The sequence below is a fragment of the Podarcis erhardii genome (assembly GCF_964252035.2).
Source record: "Podarcis erhardii genome assembly, chromosome: 7".
Taxonomy (NCBI): Eukaryota; Metazoa; Chordata; class Lepidosauria; order Squamata; family Lacertidae; genus Podarcis; species Podarcis erhardii.
This window is the reverse complement of record NC_138511.1, coordinates 44,577,495-44,597,693: the sequence shown is the minus strand read 5'-3', so window position 1 is coordinate 44,597,693 and position 20,199 is coordinate 44,577,495. Positions and strand designations below refer to the sequence as shown.

General features: G+C 49.1%; 1 protein-coding gene across 2 annotated transcripts in view; it reads right to left on the bottom strand.

Annotated features, from left to right (window-relative positions):
- Nucleotides 1–4,027: 4,027 nt before the first annotated feature.
- SNTB2 (syntrophin beta 2) overlaps nucleotides 4,028–20,199 on the bottom strand; it is a 36,520-nt gene continuing 20,348 nt past the window's right edge. The window contains exons 3-8 of one of the 2 annotated variants that reach the window (XM_081872394.1): nucleotides 14,786–14,996; nucleotides 12,497–12,639; nucleotides 11,470–11,666; nucleotides 9,406–9,590; nucleotides 7,124–8,983; nucleotides 4,028–7,092 (exon numbers count right to left, since the gene is read on the bottom strand). In XM_081872394.1, coding sequence (XP_081728520.1) covers nucleotides 8,891–8,983; nucleotides 9,406–9,590; nucleotides 11,470–11,666; nucleotides 12,497–12,639; nucleotides 14,786–14,996 — 829 coding nt within the window. In that variant the 3' untranslated portion in view covers nucleotides 4,028–7,092; nucleotides 7,124–8,890. The remainder of the gene's footprint in view (nucleotides 7,093–7,123; nucleotides 8,984–9,405; nucleotides 9,591–11,469; nucleotides 11,667–12,496; nucleotides 12,640–14,785; nucleotides 14,997–20,199) is intronic. The other variant, XM_081872395.1, reaches the window with a different exon arrangement.

Genomic DNA, 20,199 nt, shown 5'->3' with positions numbered 1-20,199 from the left:
GGAGGCCCGAGGAACCGCGACGCCATTCAGGGGCGGGAGTGAGGAAGAGCCCGGAGGTGGTCCGCCCTTGTCCGCCTCCCACGAGCCCCTTTCTCAGGAGGCCGGCCGGGCTCTCTCTTCTTCTCTTCGGCTTCCCGGTTGTCTTTGCTGCCCCCTACTCAGGGGCTGAATGATGGCTGAGTTATGGCTGCATTATCAAATTTGCGGGGAGCCTCCTTTTCTGACCTTTTGCTTAGAGTAGCAGGAAACAGTAACACATATGGGGGGGGGTATCTTAGAGAAAAGGCCAGCAAGATGTGATCGAAGTTTACAAATTTATGCAATTCATGGAGAAAGTATAACACCAGATAGACGAACCCGTGGACAACCAATGAAGCTGAATAGTGGAAGATTCAGGGCAGGAAAAAGGAAGAATAAAGGGATAACTCGGTCGATAGAACATGAGACTCTTAAACTCAGGGTGGTGGGTTCCAGCCCCACGTTGGGTACAAGGTTACTGCATTGCAGGGAGTTGGACTAGATGACTCTTGTGGTCCCTTTCCAATTCTATTGACTCCCAAGTACTTTTTCATGCAGCATAGTTACAGAACTCACTCTCAAAGGAGCCAGTGATGGGAGCCAACTTGGATGGCTTTAAAATAGGAATAGACAAATGGATGGAGAAGTTTATTGATGGCTACTAGCCACAGCGATGCTTCCGAATACCAGTTGCTGGAAACCACAGGAGGGGAGAACTGGTCCACAGGAGGGGAGATCTGGGTGGCTATTGTGAGAAGATGCTGGAATGGTGAGCCATAGGCCTGATCCAGCAGGCTTTTCTTGTATTTACTGTATTTTTTGCTCTATAAGACTCACTTTTTCCCTCCTAAAAAGTAAGGGGAAATGTCTGTGTGTCTTATGGAGCAAATGCAGGCTGCGCAGCTATCCCAGAAGCCAGAACAGCAAGAGGGATTGCTGCTTTCACTGCGCACCGATCCCTCTTGCTGTTCTGGCTTCTGAGATTCAGAATATTTTTTTTCTTGTTTTCCTCCTCCAAAAACTAGGTGCGTCTTGTGGTCTGGTGCGTCTTATAGAGCGAAAAATAAGGTACTTATAATTTATAATCCACACTTTCAAAAAAGCCTATCAAGGCAGTATACAACACATAAGAGTAAAACCAGCAAGAAACATTCAAAGAAACATAACTAAAACCAACAGTAGGTGGGTTGAGAAAATAAATTCATACTTAAAAGTCCTGCCTAAACAATGCAATTTTCTGAAGATGTCTGAAAGAAGGCAAGGATGGTTCCTGCCAAACCTCAGCTAGCAGGGAGTTCCACAGGGCAGGACCTGCCATATTAAAGGCTTGGCCCTAGTGAAGGCCAATATCAGAGGCTGCGTGGAGAACCACCAGAAGAAGTGCCCCATCAGGGGATATCTGTGATTGAGGTGGAGCTTACTTTCTATTGCACACACACAAAGTACACAAATAGGAGCAAAATCAATCACGTTTGTAGCAGTGTAAAGACTTTTAAATTTGGAACATTTCTTGACTTCATAAAAGTTGTGAAGGTGTGTGTATATACAGAAGTTTTTGTGGACTAGAGACCATTCCATCAGATGAATATATTAAATTTCTGTATTTGGGTTTTATAACTTTTATTTTTCTGTGTTGTATTACTTTGAGGATTATTTTTATGCAGTACGTTTCTAAACACCAGTTGCTGGGAATTGCATGTGCAGAAAGTGCTTATGTGCCCATGTGCCGTTTGTGGGCTTCCCCTAAAGGCATCTGGTTGGTCATTGAGCTTTGCAAATCTCTTTTGCTTTTCCCTACAGGCAAATGCTTAGCAGTAGATGGATGTTAATTTGAGAGCCACTTTTCTCCTGCTGAAATACTTGAACATCAGTAGTGCAAGCTGTCATTTCACAACCACTGTCAAGTTACTATAAATCCCATTCCAAACCAAGTTCCTGTGTTTTGTCTCAACATTTTAAACTTGCCAGTTTATTTTTAACTCTTGAGATATGTGAACATGGTTATGCTGATACTTTGTGTTTGGGGCACAAATAGTTTATTTTGGGGGTGGTTGCCTCATTGGGTTTACTGTACTTTGAAAAAGCGGAAGAATTAACAGACCTTTATTTCCTTTAGTCCCAAACTCAGGGAAACTGTGGCTTTGTGGTCTTGTTGCATTCAGGGCTTGAACTACCAGGTGGAAACACCATAAAACTTCTGAATTACAAGTGCACAGATTTAGTTGGTGCTTGAAAACAAGGAGCCTAATATGACACAAGTCAGCACCTTATTATAAGATGGCAGTGGATACACTGGACCGTTGCCTTGCCTCAGTAATGGACTGGATGAGAAGCAACAAACTGAAGCTCAATTCCACATAAGACTGAGGCACTGTTAGTGGGTAGTCCCCTAGATTGGATAGCTGGGAGGTTGCCTGCTCTTGATGTGGTTACACTTCCTCTGAAGGAGCAGGTATGTTGAGGGTACTTACAGATCTTTTGCTGTCAGGTGAAGCTCAGGTGGCCTCAGTGGCATGGAGTGCTTTCCATCAGTTTCAGCTGGTGGCGCAGCTGTTTCCCTGTCTGGACAGGGATGGCTTAACTACTGTTGTCTATGCTCTGGTAACCTTTAGGTTAGATTACTGCAATGTGTTATATGTAGGGCTGCCTCTGAAGATGGTTCAGAAACTTCAGCTGGTGTAGAACTTGGCAGCGAGGTTGCTCACTAGGGCAAGTGGTTTGAGCATATTACACTGACCCTAGTTTGACTGCACTGGCTGCCAATTAGCTTCCTGGCATAATTCAAAGTGCTGGTTTTGCCCTATAAAGCCTTAAATGTCTCAAGACCATAATACCTCAAGGACTGCCTCTTCCCGTATGAACCTACCCAGATGCTGACATCTCCTGAGGCCCTTCTTTGTGTGCCACTCGACGAGAGGTCCAGATGGACATGAACAGGCGTTTTCTGCCGTGTCTCCCCGTTTGTGGAATGCTCTACCCTGAGAGGTTTGGCTGGTGCCTTCATTATACCTTTAGGCACCGGGTGAAAATGTTCCTGTTTGACCAGGCCTTTGTATCAGTCTCTAAAATGGGGGAGGGAGGAGGGAAGTTTATTGGTTTGTAGTTTTTTGTTCCTGTTTTTATTATGTATTTTGTGTTTTTATCTTGCATTCACGTTGTGAACCGCCCTGAGATCCATGGATAAAGTATGGTTATACAAATTTAATTTTAATTTAAAAATAAAAGAATATGTTCCAGTCAGCTGAATACTCCAACAAAGTTTCTGGTGTCACAGGTATCTGGTCCAGGATTATCAGAATATCTAGGGCAGTTCCCCTAAGAGGAAAGGTCGCAATGCATTTGGGTTTTATAGTTTAGGGGGGAAACGGAAATCAAGTGGAGTGTGTGTTGATTTCTCTTGTAGAATCCAATGGTGTTAGTTCAATGAAGCCGAATGTGATAAGATTCAGGACTGATAAAAATAACTTATTCACACAACACACAGTTCAGCTATGGAATCTGATTTCACAAGATAATGTGACCCCCAACTTGGATGGCTTTAAAAGGGATTAAACAAATTCATAGAAAAGGCTATCAAAGGCTGCTAAGTTATGATGGCTGCATTCCACCTCCACTGTCGGGAGGCAGCATGCCATTTGCTGGGAATCCCAAGCAGGGAGAGCACTGTTGCATTCAGGTCTTGCTTGCAGCTTCCCACTAAGGCATGTGGTTGGCCACTGTGAGTACAGATGATGGGCTAGATAGGGCTTTTGGTCTTAGCCAGCAGGGCTTTTCTGATGTTCTTAAAACTTGCATTGCCCTGGAAGGATGTATTGAAAGAGGAGATTCTGTAGAGTTAAAGCAGGCAGGAAGGAAGGAGGATGCCCTCCCCTCTTTTCAGAACTTGCCACCTTATCTGTGTCTGTGACCTTAACCATTAGGTCATTTCCTTTTAAGTTACTCTGGAATCCAACTCACTAACATATATTTTTGAAGTCTGTGTTTTCCCACAAAGTCACAAGCCAATGAATTAAAACTAAAAGCATAAACACCTTTATTATATACAACATAAAGGTTACAGTCGCCCTTAAGTCACATTTCCATTGTAATGTACAATACTATACAGTTAGCATGTAACTCAAGGGTTGGAGGGTGTCCATGTATTCTCTAGAGAAAGCACATTCCTTTGCTTGTGAAGACCATAAACTGCCCACACCACCACTTGTTTTATTTGGATTTGGTAACCTGGAGACTCCCAGCATTTGAAATTAAAAACTCAGAAAAAAAGAATTTGTTCTTGTATAAATACCATTTACAAAGAGTACAAAAATAACGTCAGTTGTACATTTTGGATTGATTGTGGCAGTGTTACTGGCTGTGCCTCAATACCCAAGGTTAGATTCTTTCAAACAGTGTGCACACAAACACAAGCACAAACAGACCTTACGCGGGATAAACACAAACATTTATTTGTTGTGGTTTCTGTGCAGATTTCTTGAAGAGATCTTTCAAGAAGTCTCATCTTTGGCACTTGGGGCCTTAAAGTTGCATTTGCCCAAACTGTAAACTCCTGACTGATGTCTATAGCAGAAGGGGAAACCCCAAAACAGGAAAACCCCAGCTGCAGAACAAAGGAAACCAGACAATGGGGATGGGGGTTGTTTGCTGATGGGGGAATAAAATTGCCATCAAAAAATAATACTTTTGCAAGAATCAGGAACCACCATTCTTTTGCACAAACACAATCTAGTCACTGGGATGGCAAAGTGCAACTCCACAGGGAATTTGATCGTTTGCTCCATGCCCCAATGCTGAAGGGTCAGGAGCAAATGAGGTCCAGGCAATGAATGCAAAGGTTGTACAGACCAAACACCTGTCGTTTTATCGCCACTGCTCAGTGTCCAGATCACAGAAGTGGTTAGCATGGCCCCCACCCCAGCTATGGGAACTATGCCTGGTATGAAAAAAAAACAGAGTGCTATACAACTTTTAGGGAAAGTGCTATTAAAAAGGAAGTGTTCAGAGTGGGAACTGCAGGACTACCTGGGCTTTTAATAATTTTGTTTTTAAAAGCCCATCTTGGTGTGTTTTTTGTAAGGTCACCTTTCACTGTGATACCAAAGCACCATTTTAAAAAGTTCTGTTAAGGCCAGCCAGAGTATCTTCTGTTTATGACTGTGTGTGTTTGGAAACCCCAGACACACATAGCAGCATCTGGTGCTGTCCTGCATCCCACAACAGTCATGGTGCAGCTTTTGGTGCAAAACACAAGTGTTGGCAACCACCAGAATCACACTGAATGAAAACTGGGATACCCAAGTGCATTCCAAAGGTCAGAGTACAAGAGATTAAGAAGCCATTTCTGCTCAGAGCGTGCCACTAACCCCAAGTACAGCTTTGGTTGCCTAATGCATATGTGAATGTGCAGGAAATTGTCTTGTGATAATGCCATGAATGGAAGTGAAGTCAGTATTTGTGAGGTGGTGAGACACACTCTCCAATGGAGGTAACTTGTCTGGGACAAATAAAAATCTGGTTTTCATTGCATTAAATGGTTTCTATGTAAGCCAGAAACAATTCCTCTTAAAATTGAGCAGCTAAACTATTAAATAAGGAGAGAGGCCTAATATGCTTGTTTGAGTGAATTTCAAACATACAGAAATGAATGCTTCGGTGTCTGTTCTACCACAACCCAACTGCTATTCTCACACCTATGCAAGAACTACGGTTGTCACCTCCCCACATTGTTGCATTGCCCTTAGGCTGGCACCAAAGGTGAGCTCCGTGAAATCTACTTCCCCGCTCCAGCCAACTGGAACAACTGTCAGACAGCCCTTGCTAATGTCGGGATAAAGGTAAAGGTAAAGGGACCCCTGACCATTAGGTCCAGTCGTGGCCGACTCTGGGGTTGCGGTGCTCATCTCGCTTTATTGGCCGAGGGAGCCAGCGTACAGCTTCCGGGTCATGTGGCCAGCATGACTAAGCCGCTTCTGGCGAACCAGAGCAGTGCACGGAAATGCCGTTTACCTTCCCGCCGGAGCGGTACCTATTTATCTATTTGCACTTTGAGGTGCTTACAAACTGCTAGGTTGGCAGGAGCAGGGACCAAGCAAGGGGAGCTCACCCCGTCGTAGGGATTCGAACTGCGACCTTCTGATCGGCAAGCCCTAGGCTCTGTGGATTAACCCACAGCGCCACCTGCGTCACCTGTTGGGATACATACTTATAATTTTTCACAAGCACAGGCAATAACTGCACTCCGACTGATTTGCTGCCCATAATGACACAAGAGAGGAGCCTTGAAAGTGACCCAAACCCTGCCCCCTGCTTGCAACTAAATTCCAGCACACATGCACACTCTAAACCAGTGGTTCCCAGTTAGCTAAGTACTGTGGACTCCCTGTTTTTCAAAAGCCAAGCCATGGCCCCTCTAATTGTGAATTTTTTGTTAGCTCTACAGCAGCTTACATTATGTGAATGGTGCCACGGACTCCCTGGGTGGGTTACCACCAATTGGGAACCATGGCTCTAAACAAATACGCTCTTTTCTACTGTTCTGTGGGACCATAAGTGACAAAAGAACAGATGTCTGCTTAATTATAAAGCTCTGTTAAGCTGTGACTAGCTTTGAGACATCATCAGAATAAAAGTGCACAGGCCTAAGAGGATTTAGGGAGGGACTGAAGTCCTCATCTGTAGCCCCTTTCCAATGTCTCTAAGGCCCACCTCCCGCAACACTAGACCACACTTCCCTTTCCTTTCTACCACAGCACATCCTTCAGAATTCTGCCAAAACACCAAGTCTGCAACTCTACATATTCGGTTGGGACTTTTGCAGGCAGAAGCCACCTTGCTGGGAATAAGCACTCTTTATACAAGAGCCACCACACACACACAACCTTTTATCAGATACTCCTCCCAGTCAGTCCCTCCCAAACCTGAGGATGTTACCGCCTCAGAGGAACCACAACTCACAGAAGCACCTGGCCCCCTTCTTGCAAAATTTGGTCCATGGCCAGCTGCTAAGCCAAGCATGACTTGCGTCTTTTAGGCATTGCCCCATGGCTAAATGAGCTTTTTTGGAGCACAGGAACACTCACATACACACACACACACACACACACACACACACACACACACTCCCTATCTCTCTTTTACTTGTCTCCTAAAGCCTCAGACTCAAGCATTCTCAGGGGCCTGTATTATGAACAGGGAAAATGGTTTTCCCCTCTCTCTTCCCTGTCCTGCTCCACCACCTAGGGGAGTGGTTCCCAATTAGCTAAGTACTGCAGACTCCTTGTTTTTCAAAAACCAAGCCATGGACCCCCTACTTTTGGAAATTTTGATATCTCTATGGCAGCTTTAGTTATGAGAATTGGGAACCGCTGGTTTAGGGCTTTGGTAAAAGGCTTCTATGTTACTAAACAGGGCAAATGGACCACCATTCTGATCTCCTAGGTAATCACTGCAATCCTTGAGGCTAAGCCCCACTCTGTTAAGGATGCATGCGGCTCTACTGTGCCCTCTTCCCCACCAACCTCTATCCTTGACCCCAGTGCTTCTCCCCACCCCTGCAATGGGCTTGTGGTATGAGGGGCACCCAGCTGGGTTTGCTGGGAAGAGCTGCATGTTCCGCAGTTCCATCAATTGAAAAATAAAATTCCTGGCCTTTATGGCAGCAAAGATCAGGGTGTGTGTGACCATCACATGGTAGAGTTTTGCAAAAACCACAAATGGGGCCGAATAGTGCTTCCTTTCATAAGGCTATTATGTTCTGTTTCACACTGTCATGAATTCCTTCTTCCCCGAGAAGTAGTAGTAAGGTGGACAGGAATGAGGAGAAAGGGACACTCGTTTCGTAAGGGGGAAAGGGGGGAGCATCACCCTCACCACAGACTTCTTTGCTCAGCTTTGGTTTATAAACTGCTGCTGCTCCTCCTCCTGTTGAGGTTAGCTGTTTCTCATTACCACCGTCTTGATCTGCACCACAGCCCTGGGGGGCGAAGGCATTCCAGATTTCACAGCACCCAAACCCCGCCCCACCCGCCCAGAGGAACACAGTGCTCTCAGCTTAGCTCAAAAATGTCACTGTTTGGCCTGAGCAGGGAACCTAGAACTAAGTAAAGCCGGCCTCCTTTACTGCTCCAGGCCTTCAGAGTCTTGTGGCTCTGAAGTGCATATGCTTCAGTTCTTCAATCTGAGCCGAGCCCTGCAGCATCCCAACTGCCAGAACGAAAGGACCAGGGGAGCTCGCATTTCCAGCCCGGCTCTTGAGACGCCTGCAGAGGATGCAAGCTCCCCCCAAGCTGCAAGGCGGGGTTGCCCGACAAGACAGCATTTCCGACCCAACCAGGCAAATGGCCCAGGGTCCAGCTTGCCACTGCTGCCATGACTGCTCTCCTCTTTCCTTCCTCTACCAAAAGGCACAAGTGGTAAAAGGGATATGGGAGAAATGGCTTTGTAATGCCCCAGGTCAGGAGCTGCTCTACTAGCCTGGCAGGACCGCCTCTCATCTCACCTGCCTTTCGTACGGGGCATGATCCTGAATGGCAAGGTGCCAAGACGACGGTGGGGTTTTCAGAGCAATGCCGAACTCGAGGCAGGCAAGGGGATTGACATGCAGCCTCCCTGACCGCCTTATCCCCCCCCCCCAATCTTACTCCTTTGGCTGCCTTTCCATCCTTCAGCTGCTTCTCTCCTAGGAAGGCAGTTCATGCAAGAGCTGCAGCATCCAGCCGAAGCTCATCCAATGGCCTTGTGTCTATAATGCAGCTGCCAATCACAAGTCTTGGTCAAGGCACTGATGCTGGAGAACATCGCAGAGGCAGGACTCGGTGCTGCTACTGCTGTGGTTCGCTGACACTGCCATGTCACCAAGGCCCCTTGGCTCCTCCTACACGAGCAGCCCCAGACGAGTCACTTTGGCCGACAAGAACGTGTGCAACACAAACACAATGGGTTTGGGGCAGGAGTGCAGCTCCAGAGTCTGGGGGAGAAGCAGCACACAATGAGGTCACTACTTTGCACATGAGATAAGGTGAACACATGTTTTTTAATTGCAAGTTTTTATTATTTTTCTATTAATATTAATTACTATTAATATTAATAGAAAACTTAATAGAAAATAGTAATTAGTATTAATTACTAATTAATATTAATGAAATATTACTCTTTCATCTATTAATCATTTCCCATGAAGCCACCCCCAGCAATTTATTATATGATTAAAAAATTACTTTAATTTGCTGCATATGCAAGAGCATATAAAACATGTTTTAATAGGTTTTTTTCCTATTTTGTACTTATAAAAAATAATTTTATTTTTTTAAAGGAACCTTGAAGTACATAGATCCAGCCCATTTAAATCCTCTGCCCTTACACCAGCTGTGGCCCAGGCCCTCTACTCACCAGTTCCCCTTCCGGTCCCCCAAAATCCAAGTAGAGGTTCCTGATGCCATCATCCGCAGACATTCTTAGCCTCTCGAAAGGGTATCGGAAAAGGACACTGGCAGAGCCTGCCTCTTCCTTGGAAATAATGAAGCCGTTTTCATAGTGGATGATGAGGCGGACCTCCTGGGCATTCAGGACACACCCTAGAACATGAAAACGCAAATTGTCATTGGACACAGGCTGGCACACGTCCTTCCAGGTCAAGTTGCCTCCCCAACACACACACAGAGCGGAGCAGAGTTTCCCCCTTATGTCCTTCCATCAGAGCCAGCAATGATGTTCAGCTAGACAGTGGCAGAAGACAGCTTGCTTGTCTTGGTCTGGGTTCTGATTTTATCCCATTCTATATGCTTTTAGGTTTGGTAAGTCACTTGGAGACTTCTTAATATGTCAAGAGACTAATAAACCAAATTGAATAAATAATAAATTTCTTTTGCCATCAAGCTCACCAATTCCCATTCATGATAGATCCCTTGAATTTTTGTTTCTTGCTCTTACAAGGTTGTTCTATTGGTTTTAGGGTGCATTTTTGTTTTAATGATGCTGTTTGTTTGTTTTAAATACTAAGCTGTTGATAAATGCTAATAAACAAATAAATTACATGCATACTAAATCACCCCAAATATAGTGTGGACCTTCTTACTAACCCTGGGGTGGGGATCTGAGGACCCTTCAATTGTTGCTGGACTACAGTAACTCTCTTCATCCTTGACCAGGCTGGCTGCTGGGAATCAGAAGGCCAACATGTGGAAGGCCACAGGTGTTCCCCTGTCTGTTACATACTTTGCAAAAATGAAGGCCAGAAATGATGCATGTCAAAACTGCTAAGTGGCATTTCACAAGTGATGAGGATCACAGACCACTTGCTGCAAGCCAACAAATGCCTGAACTGCGCAAGTTGTGTCTGGCAGCAAATATTGCAGCTCGGTCAGCCATGTGCTCCTAAAAGCAGTTACCTCTGAAGTTCCACTTGCCTCACTGACACAAAATCAGATAATGTCGGCCAACTATCACCAACCGGGTGCCCTCCAAAAGTTTTGGACTGCGATTCACATCAACCTGGCTCATAGAAGACTCCTCATACCACAGTCAGGAGAGTGTTAGCAATGAAGCATTCCTGTGCAGAATGGGTGCTGTTCTCTTACAAACTCTAGAGGGAGCTTGAGACCTGGGAATCAGCTCTGAGAGCCTTCTAACAAAACCAGAGAAACCAAGAGCCCAAAGAGTTCCCTGGGATCTTCCTCCTTCAACAGCTTGCAGCGCCAAAGCCTGGCTTTTCAAAGTGTTCTGAGACAATGCTTATGCAGGCCTGAGCTATATGACTCCTCTTTCCTCTGTTCTGAAAGCATCAGGAACAAAAGCTCCTCTCTCCCAGGTGCTCGGCTCCCTCCCAGCAGATAGAGTTACAGGCGTCTTCATCTTGCATAAGTGGGGTTGAGCCAAGGCGTTTTCAAAGGCTCAGACTAGCTTACCTGACAGCAGAGGATTACATACACCTTGCTCCCCCCCCCAAATATTCTGAGATCATCCAGACTTCTACCAAGCAACCAGTGCAACCATCAGCCTTCATCAACGCAAACAGCTGTACTCTCCTCTCACTAACCACAATGGCTCTGTTCTCCCACCAGCTGCAGGACGCCTCTGCGTACCATTTGCTGGAATCATGAGTTGGGAGAGCACTGCTATTGCACTCAGGTCCAGCTTCCTTTTAGGCATCCTGGCTGGGTACTGTGAGAACAGAACCTTAGATTAAATGTGCCTTTGGGTAGCTCTTACTGGCACCAACACCCAAATGATCACATTTCAGCCTGGCTTGAGCATTTAAGTTTTGCCTAGGAAAATGCACCCTTCAAGAACAAAAGAATCATTCTCTTCTCCTGTTGAGCTTGGAAGACAAACACTGCAAGGCCTGGGTTCCCCAGCTGCTCAAGGCAGCGAATGGGCCAAGCCTCCACCCTGCCCAGCAGCTCAGGCAAGAATCCGAAACCAGGCTTCAGAGAGGCAGGGCTGCTGGCCACTTACCTAAAGACACCTCCTTGACCAGCTCTGCAGCAGCATGGCAGCCTTGCACCAGGATTCTGGTCCAGGAGGAGAGGTCCCGATGAGTCTCCACGCGGAAGATGTGCATGGCAATGCCCTGGCGGCAGCCCGTCCGCGTGGCAAAGCTGAGGTCCGATCCCATGCAGGGTGATCTGCAGCCTGAGCCAGAATGCACTAGCCTGCAGGAGGAGGGGTGGGTTGGTCAAAAGAGCAAGCAGCAACCACACCTGTGAAACTCCCCCCCCCCTAAAAACTTGGAAAGCCATCCAGAAATCCACCCGACAGACTCAACAAGTGGCTGCAAACCTGGCACAGGAGAGAAACCCCTACAGTTCCTGGATGTGGGGGGTGGGAAAAGGCCAGTTCTGAAGCTGCAGGGTCTGAGGCCTGAGAATCTCTCTCCAACCAGTTTTGGCTGGAGGGATGGTTTGGGAGGGACCCTAATTGAATCCAGCTGCTGCATGCTGCCAGAAACCTCTGCCAGCAGCCACACCTCTTGGGGGCTTGCAGGGGAGGCTTCCAACGGGTGGCGGGAATACAACTAGCTTGGCGGCGGCAGCTGCCAGGGCAGGCAATGTGGCAGGAGCCTGCCCAGACAGGGAGAGCCTCTTGCAAGTTGTCAGCCCACCCACCCCTAACTCTCCAGCAAGATCACAGAGCTGCCAAGTTTTTGTCTCAGCCAGCCCACCCCCGATGGCAAAAGGCCAGGCATGGTAGGGACAAGCCAACTCTCTCCTCCGATCTCTCCCACCCCCCACCATCACCCTTGGTATGCACACACAGCTTGGGCTCACACTCAGGCTGGTATCAACATGATCCATTAATTTCAATGGGTCACACTTTGTTGACTACCATCCTTGGACTTCATATGTCAGTCAGTTTGTTGATTTGTTTGCAAGGCTGCCTTAATCTGCACTTTCCCTGGCATCCGGTCTCAAGGGCATCTCTGTTCACAGATTGGCAGTCTCCACACTCTTCCTCTTGCAGAGTCACCTGTTTGCTCCCTTACCTGGTGGCAACAAGCGGGTAGCTGTGGCACGGGGAGGCCCAGGCATCTCTTGTCCATGGCATGCAGTCATAGAGCAGCAAGTCCTTCTCCGTCACGGCCAAGAGAGCTGGCCGCCACTGCTGCCGGCCTCCATCCAGCCGGGCCTATGGGAAGACAAGAGGGAAAGGGGGCGGGTTGTTGGCAGTCCATCTCCATGAGCAAAGCAAGCATGGATTTAGGGGAAGAACATAAGGGGTGGAGAACACACCCTTCTGAAGGGACCTGCCAGGGAGAACAGAGTGCAGGAGGGAGGTAACGGCCTTGCAAGCCTATGAGGAGCTGTAGAGACAGGAATATTTTGTTCCCACCCCAAGGCCGGATCTGGATCCTGAAAGTCACTCTCCCACACGGCTCTCAGGCTTTGAGCACACAGGAGCCTTTTAATCAAAGCTCTGCTCCCTTTCCCCCCCTTTTACTCCATCATAAGGAAATGAATTGCAATCCTGTGTCAAACGTATCTTGCAACACAGGGAGCTGCCTTCTGCAGAGTCAGACCCTTGGGTCCATCTAGCTCAGTACTGCCTGGCAGCAGTGCCTCCTCTGAGTTTCAGGCAGGGAGTCTCTCTCGGTCCTATCTGGAAATGCCATCGGGGATGGAACCTGGGACATTCGGCATGCAACGCTGATGGGGTGGGGCTCCTTTTACTCACATTTCCTCCCTGCCCCAATCTTTCAGGCACTTCAAAGCTGGCAAACAGAAGGCACAGGAAGTGGAGGGTACCCTTGGTGTTTGCATGTGTTCCATACCACCCCCACCCCCCCAAGCTATTTCTTGTGCTATGGGACAGAAGACCAAGAACTGGAGCTGCTGTGCTAGGAACTGCCAGTTGCTGCTAGCAGAATGCAAGGCAGCCACAGAGCCAGGATTTCACCCTGCAGCACCCAAGTACCAGCCTACCCCCTCCTCCAGTCTAGGCTCCTATTTCTCTCCCACTGCCTGCCAGGCTCTCCTGCACCTTCCACGGCACAGGTCAGACGTATCCCAGGAAACAAGCAACAGGTCCCACTTCATTGCAAAGCAAGGCTGGGCCCTGCATGTTGCCCTTGGCAGGGAGCCATGCCTGGCTGGACAGGAAGCTGGGGCTGTTGCTGCCTCTACCTAGGTGCGGGAATCCAGCCCTATAGAAAGGCTAGATCCCAAGTTGCTGACAGCAGATTCCTTCTGCAGGGTTCAAGGCAGCAGTGGAAATAATGGGAAGGATGAAAGCTACCACAAACCACCCTCCGCCCTGCACAACAATAACTTGAAGGACACGATTCTGCACGTGCAAAACACATTTAAAGCTCCATCTGCAGTAAAAGAAGAGTGTGTTGTTGTGGCATCAGATTATCCAAGCAACTGCTTACTTTGTTGACTGAAGGTGGTGGATGCGAGCACAAAAAATAGGGCTGGGGCGGCTCAAAACCAAGAGGAAGACCCAAAGGGGAAGCCATGCTAACTAGTTGCAGCAAAACACCTAGAGTCTAGTGACACCTTAAAACAGCTTTCCCCAGCCTGGTGCCTTCCAGATAGTTGGGGTGACAACTCCCATCAGCCCCAGGCCAGCAGGTGGAGCCCAAAATTGACATGCAGGCTGAGGCTCATGAGAGCCACCAAGCCAGCAAAGGCTGTCCCAGAGGGTCTGAGGGGCCAGGGCAGCGCTGGGCCCACCTACTCTGCAAAGGGCAGAGACAGACGGGTCCCCCCACCCGCTCTCCTCCCCCATGGGTTAACAAGCCTAAGTGGGGAAACAAGGCAGCAGAAACAGACTAGAGCAAGGTGTGCAAATGTAACAATACTGAGACAAAGTGCCCACAGCACAGCAGCTCCCAGACTCCTTTCAGCCTTGAAATGATACATCCAACAGAATACAGAGCAGGGATTTTCCCACCAATGGCAGAGCCTCTTCCGAGCATCCCACCCTCCACCCGATGCATTTGTCAAGTTCACTGCAGGAGGAAGCTCAGCCAAGGACTTCTGTGCTGGGATGGGCAGAGAGGAGAAGACTGTTCTCCCCTCACAAGCACCATGGGCAGGAGGAGGTACCAGAGATTACATGTCCCCTCTCCAGTCACCAGCTGACATCTCTCCTAAAAGGTGGGAGGGAAGCAAGATAGGTTGGCCACCGTGAGACCATGATGCTGAACTAGATGGGTCACTGGCCTGATCCAGCATGCTCTTCTTATGTTCAGGCCATCAATAACGCCCCATCGCAATCCCAAAGAGCTTTTGAACCTCCACTGCACAGAGCTTCGAGTCTCCTGGCCCACCTGTTCCGCCAACCACGCGATGTGCTTGACCTCCTTGCTGCTCCCCGGTGTGTTGCTGGCGGCCAGCATGGCGTTGAGCTCGGCCAGGACTTGCGGGAGGAGAGCCATGATGTTGGTGTGGATGGCCATGAACCAGGAGTGCGCCGTGGCCGTGTCCTTGCAGCGGAGGATCAGGGTGTTCCGGCTGTCAGGCGAGTGCAACTCTATCAACCTGCGCAGGGAAGGAAGGAAGGAAGGGCAGGATGAACTTAGTGGGGAGGCTGCCAGAAGAAATGGTCTGGACTGCCAAGTGCCTGCAGGAATCTGACTTCTACCAAATGCCACCACTGGTCCATCTATCTCAGTACCACTTATGCTGGTAGTAGCAATGGTCTTCCAGGGTTTCAGGACAGGGAGTCCTTCCTTCTCAGCCCTGCCTGGAGATGCCAGGGATTGAACCTGCAACCTTCTGTATGCACATCATAAGCTCTGCCACTGATCTCCAGCTCCTTCCCCAAAGAGGACCCATCCTCACAGGAGAGCTGAGCAATTGGAGTCAGCACACAATCAATGGTTAAGTAGTCAAGGGGCCAAATGCAGCCCTCTAGGCCTCTGCACCTGGCTCTCAAAACCCTCCCCTGGCCAGGCCTCTCATTGCCCCTTCTTCACTGTGTCCTCAAAAGCACTTGCCTGGCCAGAAATGTGTCCTTGAACCGTGGGGATGCCTCTTTCTTGCCCAGAGCTAGATAGGGGTGTGCATGTGTGTGCGTGCAGAAAGGAGCCTACTACAAAAAAGCAACACTCGCTTTTCTTGCTCTCCCCATGTCTGCCTCTGGTTTTGCCCACCACTGCCAATTGGCCCTCAGAAGGTTGCTCAAGAGGGAATGCGGCCCTTGGGCTAAAAAGGGTTCCCTACTCCTGAGTTAATCTTTCTCCCACTTTTATTAGGAAAAGGGGCTGCAACGCATTTGCTCATGATTTCTAAAGGGTGTCTAAAGCAACAGTCCCAGTTAGGAGGCGGCAGCAGTAAGGCCTCAGCTACCAGTCCTGCAGGGGGCAGAATTAGGTGGAGCGTGGCCTTGAGCACTCTGCTGGCTCTTCTTGAGGGCAACGATCGTGCCCAGGCCCATCCCTGGCTACACTCACAAATACCACCACAGAGCATGGGTACCTGGCATCCAGCCTGCCCTCCACCACCAGAAAGTGACAGCAACCTTGCTGCTTGCTCTACCCACCTCTTGGCAGATGGGGAAGCTGCAGCCAGAGCCTTTAATGGCAGCCTCCACCCTCCACCAGACCCACCTCTTGGCAGCTAAAGCTAAATGGAGAAGGCAGGAATTTATGAGCTGGGTTTATTCACTTAACTGCTGCTTCCTTCTTCCCCCAGCATTTGGTGTTCTGGGGCATTGGAGCTGTATAAAAGCCTTCTGCATGGGCTACTTCTCCCTGAATGAGTGGCTGCTGCTGGGCTATGTAATTGATTTTACACTCTGTACACAAATAGGAGGAGGCGATAGCTTGTCTGACCCGATGGGACTTGCAGCAACCTGCAAAGAGAACTCTGTTCACTCCTCCCTCTGGCCAGGTAAGCTCCAAAGGAGAAGCTACTTTTGGCTCAGGCTGCAGAACATGCTTCTCGCAAACAGTTGCTTCTGGGTGACTGCCTACCTGCCCCACTCGGAAGATAGGAGGGATTTCGACTGGACCAAACCATCTCCCAGAGTCACTGCTTAGGAAAAAAATGAAGTGCGAAACACACAAGAAAAAGGCGTCAAGACATGGCAAAGTCCACTTTCCCTGCATGGCCTCCAGAGATGTATCAGCTGCTGCATACTTCTCAATCTGCCAAGGGAAGGTGTTAAGACAGCACTGCAGCACTTTGAGGAGGAACATGCTACAAGGCGGGCAGTTTGAGGGACTTAATCCCAGCCACGTGGTCCAACTGCCACTATGGATCCATCAAGCATTATGACTGCCCAAGGAAAGCCAAACACTGCATCCATGTGGCAAGTGAAATTTTTGCACTTCCATTAGGGGAATTTAGGATGTGCCACCTGAAATGCATGGCAAACAGCAGGGATCAAGGAGCAAAAATGGTCAAAACTGTTTGGGGGAATTTGTACTATCTAGGAGCCAAAAGCCTAGCACCAACCTTCTTCAACCTATTAAGAGATCTGATAAGCCAAACTGGAAATGCTGCAAAACCGACTCTGCTCTCCAGATCACTGGCAAAGGCTGCAGCTGCTTCTCCAGCCCAGTTGGAGGCCCTGGCCTGCTTCCCCCATCCTCGTGTCAAGCTAACCTCCTGGGGAAACAGATTTTGCTTCCTGCACCCCAGCTCCACCCACAATAATTTCACTCCTGTTTGGGTTGATTGGATAAGGGCAAACACAGCAGAAAGGTAAACTCTTCCCCTGGGATTATTTTGCTAATCCGCCAACAAGGTTGCAAAAAAACTCTCTCTGCTCTCTGAGCGATCTCTCCAGACCAAGTTGGGGGGGCAGGGAAGATGAGAGGGGCACTCTAGATGGTTCAAGATAATTGACTCTCCCCCCCGCCAAGGAAGAATAGCCACCCATCACAACGGGAACAGTTGGCAGCTTGTGCGACAGGGATGCAATTGAGTGCTTTCGTTTATAAGCAACAAACATTTTGCCTTTCAAGTGAAGACCAAAGGTGTGCAGTTAGAAAGGCAGGTAAAGCCCCAGTCAGGCACCAGAGAGGAGCTGAGTAGGACTTGCCACAACCAGGGACTTGGGCTGCAGCCCCCAACTCTGCCTCCCTACCTGCCACACACACCATAGCTGACCGAAGCAGAGGATTCTGCATTGCATATTCATTCCGAAATGAATCACTGATTCAGCTCACAGAATCCAGCCCTTTTTTGGTGCAGAAAACGCAACCTTGCCTCTGCAGCCTTGCAGTTTCAACTGCTTCGCTGTGCACACCTCTAGAGGAGTGAAGATCAGGGTAGGGAAGCTACAGAGGCAGTGGGAAAACAAACTCCCCCAGCAGCCAGCACAGCCAGTGGTCAGGGATGATGGGAGCACCAGCCCACCAGCACTAGGAGGAAGGTCACAGCCTCTCTCTAACCCTGAGCTTAAAGGAGCCATCCTGACTGCCCTCCACTGCTCTTGCAGTGCTCTCCGACCCTGAAGGCATCATCGCCTTCTTACAGTCAGCGTTACAGGGCTGTCATCCACTGGAAAGATCTGGAGCAAGTAAGGCCCATGCCGTGAGAGTGTCAGGGACAAGCTTCACTTAGAGGCTCTGAATCAAGATGGCTTTTTGTACCCCCAGGGAACACACAAGCAGCCTGGAGTCTGCAGAGTGTCTGGCTGCTTTGCAAGGAAGTCTTTTATTGGAATCGGAGTGTCTTGGCTGCTTTCTCGAGGCAGGGAGAGTGTGGAAAGCTGCCCACGTACAGCCCAGGCTCAAGAGCTGACAGGAAGTGACTTGCCCAGGTGGTAGCAGCTGATGCCAAACAGAAAATGTCAAGGGAAGGAAGAATCTGCCATGCAGGTAGGCTCTACAAGCTGCAACCTGCCTACTTTCAAAGCACTTGACCTCAACCATGAAGCAGCAAAGGAGGGCTGTTTCCACAAGAAAGCATTTGTGGAAACCAAGCTCTGGACATCTGCCTCTTTCCATCTCCCCTGCACTCAAACACTGCATATCTTTGCTTTTGGGACAATCAGTGAGCTGGTTTTCTAAGCTCTCCTTGCTCATGGCTTGGCTAGGCTACAACTCGCCATTGCCCCACCATAACATGGCCCTGGTGGCTGGGGCTGCTAGTCCAACAACACCTGGAGGGTACCAGGCTGAAAATGGCTGCTACACACACCAATTAAGAACCAATTCTGCAGAGTCCGAGCATTAAGCTGCAGTAAGGCAGTATATAAATGCAACAAATGAACAAATCGCTTTTATGCTAAATATTGTTTTATTCTCTTCTTGGATTCTTTGGACAGCTATGAATGTCCTCCTGGACTAAAGAGTGTGGGATGAAGCACATGCTCAGTTAGGTATGAGAAGTCTTCAGGCTTGCGGGATCTATTTTGGATTTTGCAAGGATCCCAAGGCTCACCAGTGACAGCCAGGTGTAAAACAGTGGCAGCAATGGATGGGATGGCGGAGGGAGACATAGTCAGGAAAAGGGGGGCCCACTGGGGCTATAACCATGCTTTGCTTTTCGCTGTCTGTACCAGAGCTCAGCTCACAGCCCTTTCAGGCACAAAAACAACAACCCATTCCTGGTTTCCCTCCACTCCACCACCAACCTTTCAGCCTCTCTTTGTTTTAACAGCCTAGTTTACAGGAGGAAAAGTCTTTTTGCTGCTGTTTCTTATCCCCCTTTTTTAACATTTACCACTCTACTTCAAGTCATCCAGAGATCCTGACCCTCCTGCTGCCTGTTCTGTCTCCAAATAAAAACAAGAACCTTCCGGTGAGAGACTGGGGGAGGAGGGGAAAGAGAAACAGCAGCCTTGCAAGGGCGGAGGTGGTGGGGTGGGGGGAGGACATTATCTGTCTGCCTGGGTCTGCCCTGAGCAGGGCTTTCTTTGCCACTCGGAAGAGAACCTTCCGTCAGTCAGCGGGCCGTTGCCTAGCGCTGCAGAAAAGGGTGCAAAGGCAACCTGGAAGGCAGCCAGGCCCCAGACCGCAAGCGGAGCTGGGAGGGGGAAGCTGCGCAGCGTGGAGGTCCCTGGCAAGCCGCCCAAAGGCCAGGAGTTTCCTGCAAAGGGCACTTGCAATTAGTTGGGTGAATGAATCAGGAGCCTGCGGTCTCCTCTTTGCGGCCTGCCTTGCCCTCCCCTTCCCCCTCCACTGCTACAAGAGCTGCCCCAGCCAGCTGAAACTCAACACCCAGCAAAGGAACGTGAGGATGAACCGACACTTCCTCTATGGCCTGCCTGTGTGTGTGTGTGTGTGTGTGAGAGAGAGAGAGAGAGAGAGAGAGAGAGAGAGAGAGAGAGAGAGACTCCAGTCCAACTTTCATCTCCCCTCCATGGAAGGAAGCCAGCGTGCGGATTAGATTTGCATCCTGTCTACGCCCAAAGCAAACATATCCTGAACTTCCAGCAGGGACAGGTTGGGACAACTTGCAATAAATAATACGACTGGCCTCTTGAGCTCAGGACCCCTCCAGGCCTCACAGCTCTGTGTCCCCCTCCTACCACCACAAAAGCAACCAGCAAGAGGCATCCAGAAACCCACAAGAAGGGCATGATGGCACCTGCCAGTCAGAGGCATGCCCCCTTTGAACAGCAAGAGGTCCTCTCCAGGCAAATAGCCATCTACCCAGTGAAGTCATTGCAGACCTTAGCTACAAATGAGGAGCAGGGTTAGGATGTGGAATTAGCAGGCTGCCCTTCCCCTCAGTCCCCCTCTATGGTGGGGCCTCCTGGGCTGTGAAGCTTTCCCAATTATCGCTA